The following is a 23,641-nucleotide window of genomic DNA, read 5'->3' as shown; positions in this document are numbered from 1 at the left end:
ATATTTGCATTTGAAGAATCAACATTTTTCCTCAGCCAGTCCAAACTGAAGTCCTACGTGTATCCATCAGCATTACTCTCCTCCAAGGGTAAAAGCTGCATTGTGATAAATAACACTGCTCAAAGTGTTATTTTCCCCTTAAAGGTCAAGCCAAGCTCTCGGTTATGAATGCCAAAGGACAGTTCCCGCAAACACACACTAGTAGCTGCCACTTCCTAACACACCCAGCTCTTAGATCTGACAGGGGTTATGTTCACCACTAAGAGCACAAGAAAGATGACTTTGCGTCAGCAAGGAGTTTTGGAGATACCGCCTGGTAATAGACTGACACTTCACCCACACCTTTTTAGGCAGGCGGACGTTCACTGTAAAAACCCCCCAATTAATCTCAATCAGCGTTGTCAACGATCAAAGCAAATATCCAAATGGAATTGCTATATTCTTTATTTGTTTTTATCCTTTATTAGTTTTGGGGTTATCCTTCAAATAAAATAAGCTTGTAGTGTACCTTTATTCCACGAAGGAACCATCCGATACAGATTACTTTTTAAAGGCTGACAATTCAGACAGGTCTCGCGAGTCTTGGACTACTATTATTATTTTTTTAAACAACGGGAAGCTTTTACAGAGTAAAAAAGCCCTCCCTGCAGAGCTCTTGTCTACCACTCTGTTTCAGTGTATGCTGCTCTATGGTGCTGAAGGAAAAAAGGTTAATGCTAGGGCACCTGGAGCTGCCACTAGGTCTGTCTCAATTTTTACAACTTTGATCAGAAAAAGCCACGAGTTACTACTGATAAAGAACCAGTAATTAAAAATCGCAGGAGAAAGGAGCACTACACTGAACTTTGCAGAGAAAAACTCTCAGATGTATTTTAGTGTAAGTGATAAGAGACCACATTAACCAAACTGCAGATACGACTGAAGTTAACTAAAGAATAAGATGGATATAAAATAAGGTGGTATAAGGCACACACAGATAAGAAAACAGGAAAATCATGGAAACTTCTAATCCACTGATATAAAAGGTAATGGGGAACATAACAAATCTCATTGCCTGTTCAGCAAAAAGTAGGAAAAATTACACCAAGCGTTTCTTTTCAGCTTGTATCAACATCGAAGTGTTGCCCTCAGCTTAAACTAAATTTGAACTTGATTTTGGAAAGCCACCATTTTTAACTCATCATTTCTGACCAGCTCTAACAGTGGAAGCTACAAACCAAAAGCATTAAGTCTGCATTGAATCTCTAGAATTGCCTTTTAACAAATAAGGATTATGGATTTTCCTCCTTTTTCTATTTTTTGAGAAAGAGGTCAAGCTTTTTTTTTTTTTTGAGGAAAAACCTGCACTTACAGATTGCTAGAGACAGCTTCCATAAACACCCTAATCTTACCACATCCTAATCCTGATAAATCATCAGATAAACATGTCAAATGCCAAGCCAGACCACCGCGATGGATCCTACTTCCTGTTACTGCCATACCCCAAGATTTCTTACTTCCATTGCCCTTTTTATTGCCACAGTTTGTGGGAATTAAATCTAGTTTTTCTGATCACCCAAACTCTACGTGAGCAGCAGGGAAACGGTGGTGCAGGTGGCAGAGCTCCTTGTTCTGCTGGCAGAGATTCCTTTTGCTGCCTTAAAGCACTTGCTGAACTCCAGCCTAAGCGTAGACAGAGAACAAATAAGACTGATCAGAATCTGCAGACAGTAAAGGAAGCAATAAAATATCTGTGTATACCCTGCAGGGACACAGTGTACACTTTCAAGGGAATTTACGCAGCGGGCACGTTTTGTACGAGCCATCTCCTGTAAGCCACAAGCCTGTCCCAGGGTTTATTTTGCTTTACTTCCCTAATTTAATTTTCGTTAGTGATTTACTAAAAATGACAGCCAACTCCAACCCACTTCCCTCCAAATAATATCTGTATAGCTGCAGCAGATTTAAAGCAGAGTAACAGCACTAAAACTAGGCAACAATGTGATGGCCAAAATTGCGACACTCCCAGGGGAATCTCTCCTGTGCCAACATTGTCCTAAAATGTAGGAGAAGAGTGATTTCCAAACAAACACAGTCCCAACACAAATAAAAGTGATGTATCCTGAAAATTTCATAATAAGTGCAGCCAACCCCAGCAGTTGTAATCACTGAACTCATCTCTAATACGGCTTTGCATAAGGTTTCACAGCACAGTCGTTTGTTACATATCGGAAAGGGAAAAGAACGCAAATTATTTCAGAAACAAGCAAGAGTAATGTAGAAAAATACTCAGCTTCTACATTGCCCACATGCTTAAGCATCTATTTTAAATAATTACTTACAACTTCGGTCATCATCTAATGGGTAAGGTGTTTTTTTTGTTGTTTTTTTTTTTTTTAGGGACCCTGGGGGGCTGGGACTGAGTTGTACCACGGGATACTGACATCCTCCAACCCGCAGCTTTCTCCCTCCTTCACACAGCTGTGCTGCCTGTTTTCAATACTACTCATTTTAACAAAGAACTAGACTTCCCAAGTCATGAACCATGTTTTCTGGCAGAAGAGCCACAGAGAAAAAGTTTGTTTTCACTGTTTTGGAAAGGGTTTAACCACAAACATGAGAAGTCTCTCAATTATTCTTTGGAAAGATAAAGTGAAACAAAAAGTATTTAAAACCTCGTGTTTACACATTGTTCTATTGCCTAGACCCTCATAGCATCTGAGTACTAGACAAAAACTTTGTATTTTCTAAGCTATGATTCAGTATTTCTTTAGAAATAACTCCCTGCAAAACAAGATTAGGTAGGAAGAAATGAAAATACACTTTTTTAAACAACACATGAGCTCATAGCGTGATAGAAAAGAGACATCAAAGTGGGTTAGCAGCAACGGCTAAGTTTTTCCAGACTTCTCTCAATCTACAGTGATTTTAAAACTTGGCGTTTCGGTCTAGGACTTGAAATTCAATGGAAAGCAGATCACATCGGAGCTAAATTTGGGACAGCGATACAGTCCCTTAAATCATTCAAAATCGGTCTAACCAATTACGAGTTTGGTTGATAATGCTGCAGCATTTTTACTCACATGACAGTCATGACAATGTCATCTCATACAAAGTAACTATGATTTCATGTGCTCAAAGGGGGAATTAAGAGGGAGATCTGCCAGGAACATTAAAAAAAGGCAAGTACTATAAAGTAGGCTGAGCTGTAGAATAAAAGAAGAGCACTTCAAGAATAAGAAGGAAGCAAATAATTATAAAACTGAGTGAGAACTCTAAACCTGCAAATCAAGAACAGCTTTTGGTCATTTGCATCTCCTGTCCCTCTCCTGTCCTGCAGGAGACTCCAACAAGAATTTAGGCTTTCCACGACAGCATCCTAAGCCTCAGTGACATTTCTGATTTTGGCCACTTCCTCTGGAAGTCTCCCCCGCCGAAACCAGCCCTTCAATGGGAGCAGAAACAGAGCCGAGTACAGCAGTCATTGAATGAAGCAATTCAACTCCATCCTCTTCCCCACCTTCTTCCTAAAAACATCTGAATGAAAGGAACAGCTCTAACAAAACTAGGAGGTAAATATTTAAAGAAAAAAGCACTCCAGCCTATATACCTGCAGCACAGCAGCATCTGGTGCTTTTCCAAAGGAGGAAGTGGAAGTGAGGCAAACGAAAAAAAGCCATTTCATCAAAAATATCTTGACAATTACGACTTGTTTTAGTTATAAATACTCTTCTGTCACTGCAGATATAAAGTAACTGTTTAGTAACAACCAAAAAATAAAAGGTGTTAATAGCATGAACTGTCATGAAAGCTAAAATTTGTACAAGGATTTCTCTCCATTTCTCAGAAAAATGGCAATGCTGCACTGAGATACTATTTACATTTTATTTTTTTACAAATATTGTAGCGTGAACTAAGAAGTAATCGATAACTGCCAAATCAAGCAAGCAATAATCAATGTGATGCAGAATATTTGATTTAATATGTGTAAACCCTTTTTTCCTTGTCATACCACAAAATGCAGAGAGCAAGCATACTAATTCCCTCTCAAAAGTACAAATGCTGAATTTTACTATGAAGAAACAAATGACTGAAATACAGCTACTGTAATTTGAACTAGGAATGACTTGTGTTCGGCTTTAATGGGTTAAAGTAACCATTAAAAGGAATCTGCTTCAAAAAAAATAACAAAGGTTCTCCTTGCCTGCTAAAAATGGATGCATTTCCTTGAAGGCACGACCATGTGGAATTTTGGCAAAGGGGAAACGTTCTTTGGAACTAAGCTCTTTGTGGAAGATAAAACAGCCAACAGTGCAAACACAAAACGAAATCTCAGAGCGGAGTCAGATCGCTGACCTTTTCCATCCTAATTGGGATTCCACTCAGAAGGCCAGCAAATCCAATGGTAAACGCAAATCGAGAATACGCTACATTATATTAAAGTTGCATCATTCAGCACTCAATGTAAACTTCTGCTCAGAGAAGAATGTTACAGTAAGACCAAACAAGACGTGTGAACAGAGCCCTGCTGAGCTTCAGCTGTAACACGAACGTGTCTCCGACAAACCCCGAAGCACGAAGACGCGCCGTTTAAGGTACCGGGTGCTTGAACCCGCTGCCCAGGCTGGGCCGGGAGGGAGCTGCAGCTCAGCTGCTGCTGGCACTCAAAGCGGCAGGGCGGTGGCGAATTCCAGCTCCTGGTGAGATGATCAGCCTGCCGAGCCTGCTGCATCGGGAGCACGGCGTCTCATTCCAGTCGACTGCGACGACGAAAGCCAGCCCTAAGCCTAGCCTGGGATACAAACCTTTGTTGATAAAAATTGGACTTTTGTCACTGCAGACTTGCCTGTGTTCCGTAAAGGGCTTTTTCTTTTAAACTAAAAACGTAAACCAGCAAAACCTAGATCTTTGTCTGTCTATCAAAACCCAAAAGTCAGCAACCACCATAACACCTGCTGGCAAAATGCTGATGTGAAAGAGATTGCAACAAGGGCAGCAGCTGCAAGGTGTGGGCTCCCAGTCGTGATGTATCGTGACACCAGGCGTGACCGCGCTCAGTGATGCAACAAGACTGGTGTCTGTGACGTGGTTTGAATCCCAGCATCGATGCCTGCTGCTGTACGCTGCCCTCAGCTAAGACTATACCTCACCGAAGGGCAAGAAAACGTTCTGCTTTCCCTGTGTTGTAAATTAAAAGCACTCTCACGGTTTTCCTTTTACGCCAGATGAATCTAAGATGTATTAGCCTGCAGATGACAGACAAAATCTATTTTAATATAAATAATTAAGTCAACCAACCCATGACCAGGAGGCTGATAGCCAGAGTAATGACAGACAGAAAGAGGCAGAAGGAACTGCTTTACGATGACAAAGGCCAGCTGGTCAAGAAGAACCACGTCCAAAATCTGTGTTTCTTCACATACAGATGGGTTTCTTCACATACACAACTTAAAAACCGGCAGCAAACTCCATGGTTTCACAACGATAACAGGACTATGTTATCATCAGCTTCTTGTAAAACAGCGAAGTAGCTGATGTGATCTCGCAGACGTGAAGGCGGCTCACCTGAGCAGCTCCTTTACAACCGCTGCTCCTGAAGTCAGCCTGCTCCCTGGGAATTCACCGCTGAGGTTACAAGCCTCATCTTGCAGATAATGTCACAAAGCGGACCTTTTGAGGAGCTTCCTGGTGCCATCCGATAGCTCAAGTGTGACATTTAGAGCCAACTCTCTCAGGACTATTACTTACAGTTCCAAATGCATTCGAAGCACGTCGTTATACAAACTGTAACTCCAATTTCGTTAGTTTGTCATCCGTTCCATTAGCCAAATAAATTCATGCACATTGATACTGTTTTCATGACTTGGTATGTTTCACCTCTTATACATTTCAGACATTTAAACGAAAACCTAAGAGTAATACTTGCAGCCCTACTGATTTTTAGGAAACATTCCCATAAAGCTACTAAAAGAAAATGAGTAAAATGAAAGCATAGCCCTAAACAGACGAGTTACTGGTATTATTGCACAGTTTTCTTGTGCAAGAAAACGAAAAAAAATCATAAAAAATACCTGTGCTATAAATCTGATACTAATGGTCTCTATACTCATTATGTGGGAATAGTTTTCTTTTTAGGCACTGAAAACACTGGCATCCTTACAGCTTCATTTCATACTTGGAGGATTTCCTGACACAGGATGGGTGATTTTACCTCTTCCTGTCTGCTATGATGTAACACCACCACTTTTGTCATACCCTAATTTAAAACAAACCTCAGAAATGTCATCTCTTGACTTATCTTCCACCTGCTAGTCCTGTCAAACCTGAACTTTTCCCAACTACTTCCCCACGCATCTTAGATACACCTCTTGGAAACTTATTAAGTCAAAGCAAAAGAAGGTGGCATTTACTGGCCTGAGCTGAGACTGTTCCTTCTTTTCCTTTTTTATTTTCACCTACGTGATTTTTGTAGCCCTATAATGAATACAACCCCCAATTCCTAGTTTCAATTTCCAGTATTTCATGACGTTAGGCAAGTTAGTCTAAGACATGCAATTTGACCTTGATACACTTCTCGCATTTCAATTCTCAGCAGACCCACTCTTGGTGTGTATAATCACATTCTGCCTTAGCAGGAATACTAGCAGCATTAAACTCTTTTAACCATTTCCAGGGCCTACCGTTTTGGAGCCAAGAACCAGCCAAGCCCGTTGCATTTTACAACACGAACAGGCTATGATTTCTGCAGATACAGAAAGCGAGGCAAAAGTTAGTGGTTTGTTCCAAATGTCAGCCTGGCGGTGCTGTGCCTCGAACACAGAGGTGCTCACCACCGAAGCCTGTTTCACCATCTCGAGAACATACCGCGTAGCACACAAAATGAACTAAAAGACTGCACTTTGCACTGGAATCAGCCCTCTAGATTTCCTGCCTCGTGTGCTGAAGGCGAGGTTTGTAAAGACAAGGTTTGCAGTATGCTTTTAAGCAACGCTGCTTAACACTGTCCTTTGTAAAAAAGGACTTCAAATCATTGCCAAACCATTGTCAAGTTTCAGATGTGTGGATCAAAGTTTCTTATATGGTATTTCCTCTGGATATGCTTTGTTTTCATGAATTTTTACAAAATAAATCCAGTTTCTTGCCAATTATTCAGAACAAAACAAGAAAACCCCTCACTTCCCCTGAAGAATTCTTACAAATCCTTTGCATGTAGCAATTTAGGCCAAAGCACTCAACTCTTGCTTCAACACAGAGGTTACCAAATGAAACCATTTTTTTTTTTTTTTTTAGCTCAGAAACATCTTACTAAGAGTCATACAACAGTATTTTGCAGACTGTGGTCCCCAATTACTTGAACTACACTATTTTTTTTTTTAACATTAATTTGCCCCTTCAACTCTTCTCCACTAAAACACATCATTTGCACAAGAAATGAATCAACTACAACTGCCACTGAGCTTAGTCTCTGTAGTATTCACCATTCACACTAAGAAAATGTACGTACAAAAATCTGTAAGAGTTTTAATTCTGCTTCTATTTATATTCTACCAAACTGAGAAAAACTCAGTCATACCTGGGATCAAAGAGGAAAACAGAAGACTAGGAACTCACTCCCGTGTTCCCTCCATTTTTGCTCTCCATGTTATTTTACTGCATATTTGTTCTAGTTTAGCTTTTCCTTTTGCACATGAATGAAAACTTCACAGGTGTCACCATAAAAAAAAGAAACACTGACTAAACACAAACACATATTTTACAGTCCCGCATCAGACCAGATGCCGTACATCCTTTGAGAAGAAAGAACATTCCCCCCGACAGCACGATTTTCTCACCGCAGCAGATCACGAGTACTGCAAGAGGAGGATAAACATTCAAATCAGAGGAACAGCTTGGAATAAAATGCCGCTTTCTCTGAGAATTCTTTTCACTTTCCTTTCACAAGGAAAACATACGTATATATTTTTTACTAACACAAAAAAGTGGAAACTGCAGAACACCATCACACAGCTGTTCTCATGTGATTACTAGCAAACAGGCAAAGCGAGAGGCTCTAGTCCCCACAAGGAGCTGAGAATTCCTAATATTCCACAAACTTCAGTTGCTTTTCCTCTAGTTGGCTCTAGAGCAAGCAAATCAGTAGCCTAGACAAACCAAACTTATGTCAAGCCTTATTTATGTTTCAACGTAGATTGTGGCTTCGCAGTCAGCCAATCTGAGCCGGCAGGACCACGGAAGGGAACAATTCCTCACTGGCCTCATCATCATCCCCTCCCTCGCACCAGCGCTGCTGATTGCACAGCCACACAGCCAGTTGGATCTCATTACTGTGAACAAATCCTGAAAGAAAGAAAAAAAAACAGAAACACAAAGCCACAAATAGTTTTCAGCCCTTCTGAGGCATGATCTGATTCACGGTGCTGTTGTGTAAGCTCTTACATCAACGCTAGGGAGATGAGAATGTGCGGCTACGTGTGTAGGGACGAAGGAGACCATGACTTCTGCGAGGCGCTGGGATTTGGACTAGCTGCTTTATGATAACCACAAAACCACACTTCTCTGGTTCCTTACCATACACACTCCTAATAAAACAGGGATCGTTTCAGAATAGCAAAGTCAGGGTCGCAACCAGGGATTTATTCCCAGGTTTTGCTCCTTACAGATAGGTGCTTGTGGACACAGCACAGTATTTTAAGTACGGCACATGGTGGAGCGAAGCAAACACTTCAGGAATGAGATGCCACCACTTCTCAGACGAGTGGGGAGAAGAAATCAGTGACTTGAGGAGGGAGCCGTGCAGAAGGAAGTCCGACGACCCAGCAGCTGGGCCTTATGACCTGTCAGTAAACAAGAGGACAGACTACAGACAGAATACACACTGCGACTGGATGTGCTGCTACGGCACAGATGACACAAGCAAAGCAGAACTGTTTATCCATCTCTGAAAATAAGGATTAATTCTAACCCTTTCCTAAGGAGCTGTAAGTTGAAAAAGTTTATATGTAGTCTTCCCCACCCCCTCATATCTTCTATCTTCCAGCTATTTCATTCCATTTCCTCACTAACCGTGGGCATCCAGCCAACAGAATCATCACGCGTCTCTTTCAAGCAACCCTAAAATATCAAGCCAAACAAACTAAAATAAGTGAAAGTAGGAGAAGCAATGTCACAAGAGTTCTAACGCAGGGGAAATGAACCAGGGTCTCCAGCTCACCAACTCTGCTTACTCTGGGGAAGTTCTGTTCCTGGCTGGCTGGCTGCATTGCACATCCCCGTGTTTGTTTGTGTAAAACACGCATACAGGATTTGTCTCCAGGAAAAGCAGCCCTTGGATGACACCTACAAAGCTGGTTAAGGCAGCACACACCCCATCATTGATAAACCCGGTTTAAAGGTGGCTACTTTGGCTTGACCCAAACCTACTCCTAGTTGACTTAAGATAAACTAAAACAAAGAACAAAGTCAAATCAGGGCATGAAACCTGTATGCCCAGATTTTTACATTATTATAATCAAAACAGTATACAATCACATCTGAAAGCCTTGGAGAGGCACCCTCTGGCATCCCATTATGCTGGTGTAAAATGATCACATCTATTGGATACTCCTTACCACACCCCCCTTTGCAGTAAGCTACTGATTCTGCAACACTTGGGTGAGCATTGCCCCATTTGCATCAGGCAAGAAAACAGTCAAGTTAGCTCATACTGGTTTTTAAGTTGTCAAAACTCTTCTTGGAACTTTTGCCTGAAGCTAACTTAGGGAGGACCTATATGAACTGCATTCTCTAGCAGTCCCGTGGAGTCACTAGCTCTTATCTGCACACTGACAAACAAGTAGAAGCCCTGCCTCTGTGAAAACGCTTAGAAGACGGGAAGAAAGAAGGCGACTTTGGAAGAAAAATATCTGTAATCGGGATCATCTAAACAGACTACTTGGAATCGGATCAGAGCCCTCATTACTTAAACATTCCGTTTTCTTTCATCATTAAGCAGCCATCTTTGCTAAAACAGGAGCAAAATGTCCTCATTATAAAGGAGACTAAGCTCATGTTGCAAGCGTTTTGCTGCACCACCACCACTTAGAATCATTACCTGTTTCAGATAAACGGATTCAGTCCCTCAATCCCAGCAAACACAGGATTAAATTTAGCTCTTCTGCGTTTCTTGCTTGCCTTTAATATAAGAGATCTGCTTTTCTGGGTTCTCATTCTCAGAACTATGGAAAAACTATCATGCTTCAAAATGAGTATGAGTAAATGCAAAAATTCCACCAACCATTTCAGTGCTGTCCACTATTTTTGCTTCCCACAGGCCTGAGCTGCCCTTTTCCCATACTATTTAGGAAAGACATACCTCCCTTCCATGGGCTCTCTTCCCCTGTCAGGAAGTGATTTCTCATTTTCTTTCACAGCTCTTTCCTTTTCCCATGAGCACGCCAGGACAACTGACAGCTCAAGACCCGCATACCACTTCTTACTTTCACAGGGGCAGAACTAACCTGGCAGCGACTTGTTCTTAGCGATCTGGTTTCCAGCGCTGAGCAGAGAAGCACTGAACCGCTGCGCAGAAACAGGAATGAACGTGGCAAAGGGCCACAACTTCTTCAACAACCTGCTGCGACAGTGTCTCTTGAAACTACACGCCTGCTTCATTAAACTTCAGCTGAAGACATTCATTTGGAGGCTGGAGTCAGAATGTCAAGTCAATTAGTAATATGTATTTTTAATCTTACTTTTAATGAGAAAATGTGTTACTGTCCTTCTGTTGCAGTAAGCTGTATTCAGAAATGTGCTTCATTACAGGACAGAATGCCAAGCTGCCACCTCCCGAACAGGTGGCTAAGCTGTGCTGGAATGGGAAGACGTCTGCTTGTTAGCAGAGGAGAGGCTGCGAGTTCTCCTTGGCAACATTTCATTTCCTTACTTCTGTAAGTTTAAAGAAACATTTTTCTCACAGTCCAGAGGCCTGCCAGTAAGCACGTCTAGGTTTTCACATACATCATCATCTCCTTCAGCTCCATTTCTCACTTTTGCATTTTTTACAGGGAAAGCCTATAACTTACGGTATGTACCTGAGGTACTGCACACGCAAGACGTTATGTAAAATAGAAAAGACTCTTGCCAAGAAACTATATTGCACACACAACTCCCGACAAAAGATAAATGTATGATAAATATTAGCTCCCACACTTCATGATTAGACTCTAGATATTATGCTAGGTACCACAGTCCATAGCAGAAAATCCACTGACAAGTCAATTTTTCAGAAACAGGGGGGAAGTGGGGAAGGGGCAGATAAAGTGGGTAAAGCAAAACCACAGGTTAATATAAAACAATGCAGATGACGTACAATGCTCAGTAATGACACTGCTGACAGAAGAGTACCAAGACCTCCTAGGCAGCTCTGACCCAGACTAGAAACCCCCTGGAAGGCAGCAGAGTGCCTCTTCACCAGGGGTTTGCTGTCCGACCTGGTGGTCCCGTAACCAGCTCAGGTACCCCCAGTGCACTTACTGCTCTGTGAAACCACCCCGAGCAATCTGCTCACAGCTATGGAGAGTTCAGCCTGAAGGGACTCCCAGCGAGAAGATCGTATGTTACCGTCACTTTGCTTAATGCTCTGCTGTGGCTTTCATCTCTATCAGTGAAATACATCACACATTCAGCGGTTCCAACAGCTTGGCAACCGAACTGGAACTCGGGGAGGGAGAGCTGGCATGCAATAAAGACAAGAATAAGGCAGTCAGAAGGGCTGGAAATGTAAAATGCAACCAACAAAGGCTCTGTATTTCCAACGTTCATCTACTTATTTTACTAAATGCTAGCAATGATTTCAATTCATCTTAATATTGTACATATTGTTCTCCATCAACAAGAACGTTCGCATGTAACCATTTCAGCTAACAGAATAGGGATATTAGCAGCAGCTGCAACCTAACCTAGTATCACACTAGCTTTGCATATTCCCCTCTGTATTTTTCACCAAGAAGTTAAAAATACCTTACCTTACTACATTTCCTTTTTGCCCCACAGACAATTTAAGTAGAATGATATATTAAAGTCAGTAATAGACGGACAGTGCGAAGAAGTTTTAGCTACAAATGCAGCTTGGAATGTCTTTCATGGAGAATTAGAAACAAACTAGTTTAAACCTGAGCTGAAAATTCAGACGTCTTAAAAAAAAAAAAAAGTAATTTCACAATAAAAGGCCAATTATTTCCAGAGAAAGGCAAGCATTTCTATAAAATTTTATGCCTGTTATTAACGCATTTCTGCAAAGTTCTTAATTGAGTGCCTCCGTATTTCTGGCATTTAGCTACAGCTTCATCAGACTGTGCAGTAAGGTCACCAAATACGTCTCATACCACTGCAGACACTGATCTGTCTTCAGCAGGATGGTATTTTATTGAAGAGAAAAGTCAATAAAGTCCTAGCAGTCAAAAGTCCTATGTTCTCTTAATGACTCCTTGAGGCCATCTCTCATGCTGACATCATTGCTAACAAAAAAAGCCTGTTACACTTTACACAAGCAGCGCTGCAGTTTTCAATAGGACAATTATAGCCAGAATCCTAGAAAAGGAGATGGAGCCTTACCAAGTCATCTGTACAATACAAGGCATTTCAGTGTCAAGAAATAAAAAAAAAAGGTATAGGATATGTATGGAAAGTATCCCGCATCAAACAGAGAACAGCCAGATGAGGAGATATTTGACAGCAATTGCCAAAACATATGTTCATAATATCAAATAAATTTTGAATCTGGAAACCATAAAAGTCACCTTCAGTCAAAAACACGTCACGCAGACATTAGCAAGGATCAAGGCCTACAGAAGTGGTGGTCACAATTTCATCCATCTTCATTATGTTAAAAGCTAAGCTGGCTGAAAAACAGTAGCAAGGCGATCAAAATGAATGTTACCTTCTCCAATTAATATTTTGAGCTGACTTGCATATAACCTTTCACAAAAAGATTAAACGTTATGAAACCCAGGGCAACAAACAAAATCCAAAGTGATCTGACTGCAGTTGAAAATGTATTTTTTCAAAACCAGCCCTGGCTGAGCAGTCAACGTTTTTCCTGTGAGTCACTGATGCAAATTCAGCCCAAAGTGCAGTAGTCACTGAGAGCTTTGGGCTGGTCTGCGTGGAAGCGGTGGCACCATCCCTGCAGCTCCTGAGAAGCACCACGGACAGCTTTGTGCCTAGGCAATTCCAGCTATACTGACTCAGGACGAGCTGCACAGAACACAAGAAACAGGAAAATGAAAGCTGCTTGTCTGATAGGAAAATTCTTGACGAACACTGAGCCCCAGAATAAAAGCCGCCTGGCGACTGCCTGCACTGCACAATGAGAATCCCACTTGTAGAAATCACCAGCACTCCTCTTCATAATTAATATTTTACCATCTATTATTTTTATAGCTCTAATTATACACAAAACCTTGCAAACAAAGCACAGCGTTAACTCGAAAACATGCAAAAATGCAAACCCAACAAAAATTCAAATGGAAAATCTCCACGCTAGCGTGCACAAAGCGGTTTCTCTAACACGTGGACACGAGCATAAGGACACCCAAAGCCTCCTCCTGCCCCTCGGCAACAGGACACCCTGCCTGCTGCCACTGCTCGAGAAATACTTGACTGGCTTCCAGCAGAGCCAGGTTTCATTTTACACAAGTGCTTCACTGAGTTAGCAGCGAGGGGAAGTGCAAAGCAAATAACTCATCTCCCCCGTCCCCCAGCCCAGTTAGAATTTCTTTAAGTCCAAAAGGAATTATCTAACCAAGCAAATCAACTTAAAATTAATTTTAAGACAAATGGCAGATAAAAGCTTTGAATACAGAGCTAGACCTATTGCTAGATTATAAAACACACAATCCACGTGCAAACCTCTGTATCCATCTATTTCTTTTTTCCTATTAGAAATTACAAGTGTTGTTAAAACCATACATTTAATATAAATTCAACCCACTTATCTTCCCCAGAAAAAGCCAATGAATCGCGCAGGGGGACAGTTATACACAAATTAATTGGACCCGCTGAGCAATTTTTTAAAAAAGAAAATGCTTTATAAAACCAGCACATTATTAATTTAACTTCATTATAAATATGGAAATGATCAGTAACAAGAAAGCAGTATGGGTAGGAAAATATTAGTCGAGCAGGAATATTTGAAGTTTATACAAAACGAAAGACGATGCTAAAGCATTAACAACAGTGATGGTACTGAAGCAGCAGTATTGCTCTTGCCCTGAAAGCAACACTGATGTCTTGTTACTGCAAGTACATGATGACAAAGCATCCTGAGATCACCAGAAACTCAGAAATACATCTACACTTCTAACAGAAGTAAAATAAAACTCTTCAGGCCACTATAAAGTAAAGAGAAACTTGTGAAGTGTCACCATAAAATACGTTTGAAAATAAAATTGAGTTTACGGCCCATTTCACCTGATAATATTTACCATTCTTCACAAACAAGAACTTCATCTCTGTGAGACTGCAGCTACAGCCAAAGCAGTGGCAGCTGTTATAACTGTGACAAGAAATACTACACAAAAGAAACAAAGAGCACTGCACTTTTGCTGCTAGCATGAATGGCAGAGATCGTAAGACAAGATGCCATACGCTGATTAAAAATATGGCAAATGAAAGCTTGCCACTGAAGCTTGGCACCCGCTTAAACAGTTAAAACCAGCCATGCAGCAGGAAGAACTCGTCTGTAACTTCAAGAGCCACGTGGAAAAGCTGTTATGTGGAAAGTAACACGATGCAAGCCTGTGAACAGCCAGAGTGCAATAAAGTTTATTACAGTTCAACTGTGCAACTGATGCTACTGGTGTTGAGAGAAATTAAAGTTGCATTTTCAATGTAATACGTACAAACGTATTGGATTCTTCTTCATTAATGCCCTCATTGCAGAAGATGCTGCCTGTCAGAGGTAGGTTGACGCTGGTCTATGAATTCAGATCTCTTATTTTTTGCTGATCAAAAAGGGCATCTCCACCTTTATACCTGTTAACATGCCCAGTCCCTCCTACGTACTGTTATCCCTGCACAGCGTGCAAGTTGATGAATTACATAACATAGTAGGTTTCAAATCAACTGGCATGGAAAGAAACAAGGGCATATAAAACACTTTCAAAATGTTTTCATATATGTTCAATATCAAACTTGAAGTGAAATGAGATTCAAGTCCCCCAGATAAGACGGACGGTTTACAATTTCCTTTTTCCCCCCTTGCTTCATGGGGCACAAACTGTGTTCTTTAGCTCTAACATTACATGACTTTGCCTGGGAAGTAAAACAATACGCCACAAGCTCTTCTCTAAACGCCTCTGACACACACACACACACGCATCCCAGTGAGGAAGCAGCACAGGAAAAGCAAGATGCAAAGAGGTGGCAGAAGTGGTGGTGGAAGGACTTCTGTAAGGTCAGAAACAGAATTGAAACAGAAGAGCCAAAATAAGAAGCATCATTTACTCGACATATAAACAAATTTTCTTCTAATATGATTTAAAAGTAGACTAAACTGTCCTCAGTGGAGAAACGTACAAGTATGAAGTGTATCTCCAAGTGTGAGGGGTAGGCAGCCGTGCCAATCTACAGACAGAGCTTCTCTGCCTCGTGCACTGCATCACATCGGTGCCACGCAAGAGCAAAGAGAAGGTCTCACGATTCTGGTCAGGCTTTTGTGTTTATTTTCTTTCGTAATCCCCAAGGCCCTGAGCAATTGTCAGGTATCTGATACATTTCTCATTACTACTACTGAGAAAGCTCCAGAGACATGTGTTGTAGTCATTCATTAGGAAAAGGAAATCCCTCCCCCAAAACAGAGGGGACAATGCCTCATTCAATTTACACCAGAACCTGCCCAAACAGCTCGTAAAGGACGCTTCACACGCTTCTAAAAAAGTCCCTGTATTTCCATCTGCTGGATATTCAATATGGTCAAGACTTGAAAAGAACTGCACCACGCTGAAGGGATACAGTCAGATTAGTACCACTTGCTTTGTGCCCTTCCTCTTCAAAGTGCTCCATGCTTATTCATTAACCGACGGCAGCAAACACAACGCTCTTCCCTAGATGCGATTTGAGCAGGATGCCATGGTACAGGAAAAGTTAAACTCCAGGAAAATACACGTAGCGTATTCACTTCATAAGGAATAAAGATTTCTGGCAAGAAAAGCTATTTATAATATTCCTTTTATTAGTAGTTTAATACTTCAGTCTAGATGAAATTCTATGAACTGGAAGAGACTCTTGCACTAAGTAACAAAAAAGAAGTGTAATCAAGATTTGCGACCTTCCTAGTTTCAGCTCTAGGATAAATGTAGTTGGTACCAACTTTTTTTTATGCTTGTTTTTCGGATTTATTCACTACGCTCACAACCATCTGCGTGCTCAGAATGAAAAGATAGTATTTAATCACCGGCAAAGATGATGAAAAGCTTCTAGGCTTTCCCCGGCACCGTATAACTTTTAATGGCAATTACAACAATCTTCTGACACGAGACACCGCTAAACGATGTGATATGATTTGCACAGCGGCAGCACAGAGCCATAAAACATGCAATACTTGAATACTTTGCAACACATTTATAGCTCAAACGATCGGTCTGCTGCTTTAGCACAGATGAGTCCCAAAGATAATTTTTTCCCCTACTAAGCAAAAATCCACCTGCCCCTTGGCAGGCCAGCAGAATAAAAGGAAGCAGCAGATCTTTTACGGCCCATAACCGCATTCAGTCGTGGCCCTCTACAAAAACATTTATTCCACAGCCGAGCTCAGAGTCAACGCAGTGACAAGCACGTAATTGTGCGGCTATGATTGTGCTCAATGACTCTTTTACTCCTGGGAACAGCGCCTATGACACCAGCGCGACGGCTGACAGAAGCCTTTGGCTATGACTGAACCGAGAGGTAATATACACGGCCATAAATAACGGTAACAGTGAATTAAGCAGGCTTAAATTACGACTTGGCTCATCGGCACCCTAAAATTAATGGTCTCCTTGGATTTAAAAGAAATTTTCTACCGAATGTTAAGATGCAGATTGTTCCTCTTTTTCCGCAGTATCAGCTTGGAGAAGAATGGAGACGGTAACGCATGGTGCGTTTGGGGTAGAGAGGAAGGTTCAGAAGGAGAGGAAAGGCTAGGAGGTGGGAGCTGGGCTGAAGCAGATGAACCAAAAGGGGGACAGAAGAGAAAACGGAGACAACAACGCGGTGCTGGGGACACCCGACTGAACCGCACGGAGGAGCCCACCCTGCCCGAGGTCAGTTCCCTCCGGTACCAGGCACAGAGCCCAAGCTCTGCACGTTGCCACCTTTCCAGCGCTCCCAAACACCAGCACAGCACAGAGGCTGAGCATCCCACTGCCCAGAGAGCCCCCAGGGAAGGACAACCAGCAGCCGCCCGACTGGCTCAGGAAAGAGACGCGACAGGCATTTGGACAGTGCTCACGAGTCATGCGGATGCCAGCGCGATTCCAGCTGATTGCATCTAGATACCCAGCCTCTACCTAGGATTCGGCGCCAAAACATAACCTGGAAGAGGCACCAAGACTTCATTTTTTAAAAAAAAAAAAAACAAAGTCGAACTCTTAGGTAAGACTGGAAACCCAAGCAGACGGAACAGTCTGTAATCAAAGATGCCCACGTAACTAATTTCTCACTTCCTGTGCATTGCTACTGCCCACAGGTCTTTGATTATAACCACACACTACTTCTCGTTCCTCTTCGAGATTTTTCTGTTCAAGCAGACTTCTTCAGACAAGATGAGCTTACTGAACGACTGCTGATCATAGCAAAGGCCTTCTGCAAGAGCCTGTTGTTGGAAAACCATCAGGAACAAAGCAGAGAACTACAGGAAGAAAAAGGGATGGCTTACCCCAAAGTTGATGAACGCTGCTTTGGGAAAATGGATTGCATCCTGTCACTGCCATGTATTTCCTTCACAGCACTAAGCAAATCTTCTAATATATTTTCCAAGGTCTTCAACCACACATTTCCATTGTTCTAGAGGCTGGGCTTGATTTCCAGTACTACCGAGGAGTCACCAAGGCATTAGAAGTTAAGAACCGCATTTTTAAAAGTATATATAAAAACCTGCAACGTCTGGGTCGCCTAAAACCTTCAGGCACTAAGTGCTTTGAACTTGGTACCCCAAATCAGCGAATGCTTTCAGGCTTTGTGTAATTCCAAGATTCATATCTGTAAAATGCAGTAACACGACCTTGCTTCATTTCAGAGACTACATGGAAAAATGGCGTTTGAAGCCTTTTCAACAGTAGGGAGCACTAACCAAAGCCCAAGGCAACAGTAACACAGTCCAGTATTCACAGCTAAATTTCTACAGTATGCAGAATAAAGAGAATGAAATTCACACAGTTAGTTGCACAACAGGAAAAAAAAAAAAAAAGAATAGATGCTCACTGATCCTACTGGCCTCTGCACAGAGCAGAACATGGTTAAAAACCATGGAGTCAACACCTGGGCTGCATGGAAAATGGGATTTTTTAGGCACCTCCTCATTTTGGAGTGCTTCGGCTATGTTCAGAGAAGACTAGGACTGCAGATATTTTAACTTTCAAATCAATAACATGACCAGCCGGGAAAGAACAAAGGCTCTCCTCTCACTCTAAAGAGACTTCTGTGCTCTGTCATTAAAAGCAGTGGTTTCCAGTGTGCAATCCTAAGTGATGCTGAAATAAAGGACTATCGGAACGCTTTGGGGGACTTCAAAGTGAAATTAAGGCCCTCTTCTTGCATATATACAGAAGTACTAGTTTATGCAAAACAATCCTATAAAAAAAAGATCAGAGCCCTCTTTAAATATGTATAATCCAGAGAACTAAAGAAATAGGTGAACTCCTTTAATACACTGAAAAGTCTAACCTTCAAGACACTTCTAACATGAATGGGTTTTTCCCCCCTCCGCTGTTGGGAGGGGGATATCAGCAGATAAAAGAAAAAAGCACACTGCTCAGCCCGTGACTTCAGCTAAATACACAACTGCTATTCATCTGAGCTGCTTGGCTAACATCGGAAACCATGCGCTCCAAGCCTGATTAATTATTAAAGGCAGAAAAACCCTTGAATGGAGCATAAACCCTGGAGTTGCAGCCTTTTCATTGGCTACCACGTCATGTCGCTTTTAACACACGCTGTATAATTTGCAGCATTTGTTGTAACTAACTCTTTACTGCTGGTTCTTCCACTAGAGAAGCTAATTATGCCTACTGCAGTCTAAAGCTAAACGCAAACCATCCGTTTAAAATTACTTGCACAGAACGACGTGTTTTGCCAGATGAAAGCAGGAGATCCAAACCTGTCAGCAATGAAGTTTCACCGAACGCAACCCAGCTCCGTAAGCCGTGCTGTAAAAGAAGAAATTCCCAGGCCCACTGACTCAAATGCTCGCATCTTGTTCTACAAAAAATAGTTAGCAAATCTACAACAGGTCAGTGGTAAAGGGTTTCAAAGCAGAGTTACGGTGCGATTCACAGTTGACACCAGTTTACACATCAGCCAAACCAGGCCCTCTCGTTCTCATCACCCCATGCGGTCTTTCCACCCTTTGGTTTGCTGGCACCCCCACACGTGAAGGCACAGCGAGCTGTCCGAGGCTCAATCCAACTGCCAAGGAGTTGCCGGCTCACAGCTTTCAGCCTGGTAAGCACAAACGAGCTTGCTGGAAGGCACCGGGAGCACTGGTGTTGACTGCGCAGCAGGAGATGCAGGCAGAGCTTCCCCTTTTGGCATCAGCAGAGAACTTGGATCACTTTAGGCCGTGTACTTACAACTGACTTCAGGGAGCACTTAACTAACAGAAATTTGCTGCCTCCGAGCACAGGTAAGCCACAGGAGAGGGCTGGAGGACACCACAGGAGAAACAAAAACATTCATTCACCTGTTTCCTAAACTCAAATCTGTCCTTCAGGAGATTGGAGGAGCTGATGCATTCACCTATCGGTCCCTCTCCATTTTCCTGTTTATGTAGCTACGGTTATAACCAAAACCAACTAAGATTGACCATGCAGACAAGCCCTAATAATAAAATCTGATTGTGATGGAGGCAGGGAGGTGGAGGACTACTAGAGAAGTAACCAGAAACACATGTAATTCTGGACACCACTTAGGAGGGTTTACTGGTAGTAAAAGTCTGACTGTGAGACTTTTTTTTTTTTTTAAGGTCAACTCACTAAAATAAAGGAATTCCAAATGTCACGCATTAGTTTTATTGCAACAAGGCTTAGAAACTACAAGCTCAGACTCCACTTTCCCAGCTGCTATAAAACATGAAGCGAAAGGACTGCCTGTGTGCCAAGAGGCTCTGAACATCGCTGCAAGCCTCAGCTCTCCATCCAAACCCACCCCAACACATCCAACAAAACCCATAAACTTACCAGTCAACTTCCCTCACTTTTTTGTTACCTTCTAAACATGGGGAGAAGTGACCTCAGCGTACCAAAGCATGAGTCTAAACTACCCTAACGAAATGCTGAGTTTTGAGTTTTAATGCGGCAACTTTAGGGATAATAAACAGCCAACACTGCAAGCTAGTGACAAACCCCCGCTACTCAAATGAAAAACCATCCTGTCCCCCTCCGAGTCATCTTAAAGATCTTAATGAAATTACATTCCTACAGTAACCCAGAGTTTTATTCAAACAATTGTTTAATTTTAGCATGGTTTGGACTTTGCTGTTGTGGCTATAAGAACACATGTTTGGGAATTACGGATGTTGCTATTTGAGCCACGCTGTACTTTTCACGCTGTTTTACATTTCATCAACTAAATTTCTGGCAGAAATTAAAAATACCAATGAGACCTCTTACTGCAGAACGCTCGTAGTCACTGTAGTCCATCTAAAAGCACGCAAGCATTTAGCATATAGAAGTTGTATTGACAGTATGCTCAGTCTTTACTGTTTCTGTGGAGAGCTGCTAAGAAGAAAACCATAAAGATACCTTACTGGCAAAGTCATTCAACTCATTCAAAATGCAGTAGCAGATAACCCCTTTTTTTTTTCCCTTTTCAGAGCCCTTGTTCACTATTAATATATTCCAGAAACAAGATATAGTGCTCAGCACATAGTTATCGTACCAGTCAATTTCCATACAACAGCCATTTTTTAGATTGCAAAAACCCACAGATTCCCATTTTCGCCTTTAAAAATGGAGTCTGAGTGGTTTAGGTAATTACAGCTGTCACGGCAGGTTTGACAAATCATTTCTCTGCTCAATGTATGCTTTAGGCCACTGGGAAAGCTGTCAAATAATGACATCAGAGTCTACATTAGGACTGGCAAAATGCAACTGCATTTCCTTTCATATTTAACTCGGATGGTTTATGACCCTTCCTTTTCCTATTCCCTTGTTGAAAAGCAGAGTGGAACGAACAAACGGATTGTAATTCAACCCAAATTAAACGGAGATAGATAACAGTGGTTAAGTGAAAGAGTGTGAAAGAAAAAGAGAAGCACATCCTTGCTTTGGTAATGAAGAAGTTTGCTCATTCTTCATCATCAATGAGTTTTGCAAGCTTGAGTCACTTCCTAGAATTCCAGGCTGTAAGGATGAGCATGAAGACCAGCTGGCTGCCTTCCCCTCAGTCTTCCCTGCTTCTTACGTGATCTTAATTCCAGTCAAAGCGCAAACCAACCAGGAACTCATTACTTCAATGCCTTCATAAGTTACCTGCTCAGTTCTGAAAACAACCTTGGGCACCGACCTTGGTTTCAGATGCTTTCCGTGGGTCTCCAGCATCTGGAGGCAGCTGAGGCTCTGGTATTTCCACTGGCAAGTCTTGTGATTGAGGCAAACGATTAATGAGGAACCTAATTTTCCCACTGATGCTTAACAGAAATATATTAACTACTATATTACTGGGGCCAGGTGATGAGAAGGAGGGGCCACATGCAACTTAGGTTTTATCAGAGGGCTACAGTTCACCTGAAAATGGTATCTCTGTATAGAAACACCGTAGTGGGAACAAAACAGGCAAGACGACTGTAATGGGGCAGGGGACGTAATGATCAACACAGTCCAGAGCTAACTGAAAGCAGGTACAAGTGGGGAAAAATAAGCTTAAATAAGACTACATAAATTGGGATTTGGTATAGTAAATGCTTCTGCAATTTCCACTAATGTAAAACTATTGGATACTTACCCAGTTAATAACTAGAATTAGGAAACGAACGAGTATGCAAAAAGCAGCTACTGGAGCTTGAGTACTCGGGTTAGGAGAACTGTCAGCTCTGAGCCCTCGAAAGATCCAAAGAGATGTGCTCTTTACATTGATTTAATACTTAGAAATGTATTTTTTTAAGCTATTTAGAGATTCTGCCCTTGTTCATCACCAGCCTTAAAATCTGCACTGAGCACCCAGCTAACTTGATCCAGCACCTGATCTCTAGCACCCTGTTCCTCCTGCTGAGCTGCTCTGGTGGTTCACCCATGTTAGCGCCTTCCAGGCAAGGCCACTGATTCTGCTAAGGCTTAAGGCTATGCTAGCTGCCAGTTTGCTAGCAGCATAGTTACGTTAATGAGGGATGTGATTAACTCCCACCACTTTAAGATGGATGCAGTAACAGTGACATGCAATTATTTTTATTAGTAGAAGAATTGGAATGAGCTATACCAGTATAACGTGATTCACACTAGAGAGGTGTCTATTCTGGCACATAAAATGGAGTAAGATTTGCATACACGTTCTTTCATCTTCAGTTTTACAGTTTGGGAGTAATTCCAATGGTTTTGGGGAAACTCCACACATGCGTGCTCCATCTGACGTGCTTTGAGTCTCTGCAGCACAGCATGCAAGGAGGCTATTTTAAGTGTTTGTAACACTTCATACACATTTGCACATTATTATTTGTGGCTGCTACCATATAATTGGAAGCTTCACGGGAAAGAAATCAGCATGGACGAAGAAGTGCATTAAGTTTGTAGCTGAGCACTCAACTGACTATTGGGGGTCAGAAACGCTTGCATGGACTTTTCTCCACTACTAGTCTTAGAACCCGTTACACTAAAAAAGGCAAGAGATGGAGTTATTCACAGCAGCCTTCAAAACTGAGACTTTAAAGAGAATGTGTTCCCCCCTTCACTCAATAAGCTTTGCTTCTTACAAGTTCAGAACAGCCCTAGCTTTTTCTAAGGTTCATTGTGATGATAAACACACAAAAGCGTATGGTATGCACTACCGCTTATTAGAATTTAATGCTTCTTGAACAACTACAATGCAAATGGTCGTCACAATAGATGGGAACCTTGGTGGAAACAAGCATTCCCACAAATTGTTTAAGAGTACAGTAAATGAACAGCATTATAAACAAAAGGCCCAAATCTCTCACAAACGTGTATGTTGCATTTACCCACAGATTAGCACACTATGCATTCACCGTGCAACTGCACTTGTACAAAATCCTTCAAACAAAAAAATTACACTCTAACAAGGAGCATTTTCTGCTTATAGACGTGTTTAAGTAAGACAAACCACATTTGTCTCAGATTTTTTTCGTATTAGTGAGATATTTTTGCTCTAATAGGACATTATATGACAGAGCACGAAGTTGGACAACTTTAAAGGAGGCTCCATTTTGAAATACTTCACTGGCAGGGTATCAACACTCTAATAAACATTGTAACTTTCA

General features: G+C 41.8%; 1 protein-coding gene across 20 annotated transcripts in view; it reads right to left on the bottom strand.

The window, feature by feature from the left end:
* The window catches only part of LRCH3 (leucine rich repeats and calponin homology domain containing 3), a 64,563-nt gene that overhangs the window by 39,364 nt on the left and 1,558 nt on the right, over positions 1-23,641 (bottom strand). The window contains exon 1 of one of the 20 annotated variants that reach the window (XM_067002433.1): positions 10,476-17,601. The exons of the other annotated variants lie outside the window; for them this stretch is intronic. Within the exon in view, the coding sequence (XP_066858534.1) occupies positions 10,476-10,629 (154 nt within the window). The 5' untranslated portion in view covers positions 10,630-17,601. Of the gene's footprint in view, positions 1-10,475; positions 17,602-23,641 lie in introns of those variants that run through there. 20 annotated transcript variants of the gene reach the window in all.

The sequence above is a fragment of the Anser cygnoides genome, chromosome 9 (assembly GCF_040182565.1).
Source record: "Anser cygnoides isolate HZ-2024a breed goose chromosome 9, Taihu_goose_T2T_genome, whole genome shotgun sequence".
Lineage (NCBI taxonomy): Eukaryota > Metazoa > Chordata > Aves > Anseriformes > Anatidae > Anser > Anser cygnoides.
The sequence above is the reverse complement of the archived record's forward strand: the minus strand, read 5'-3'. Positions and strand labels throughout refer to the sequence as shown.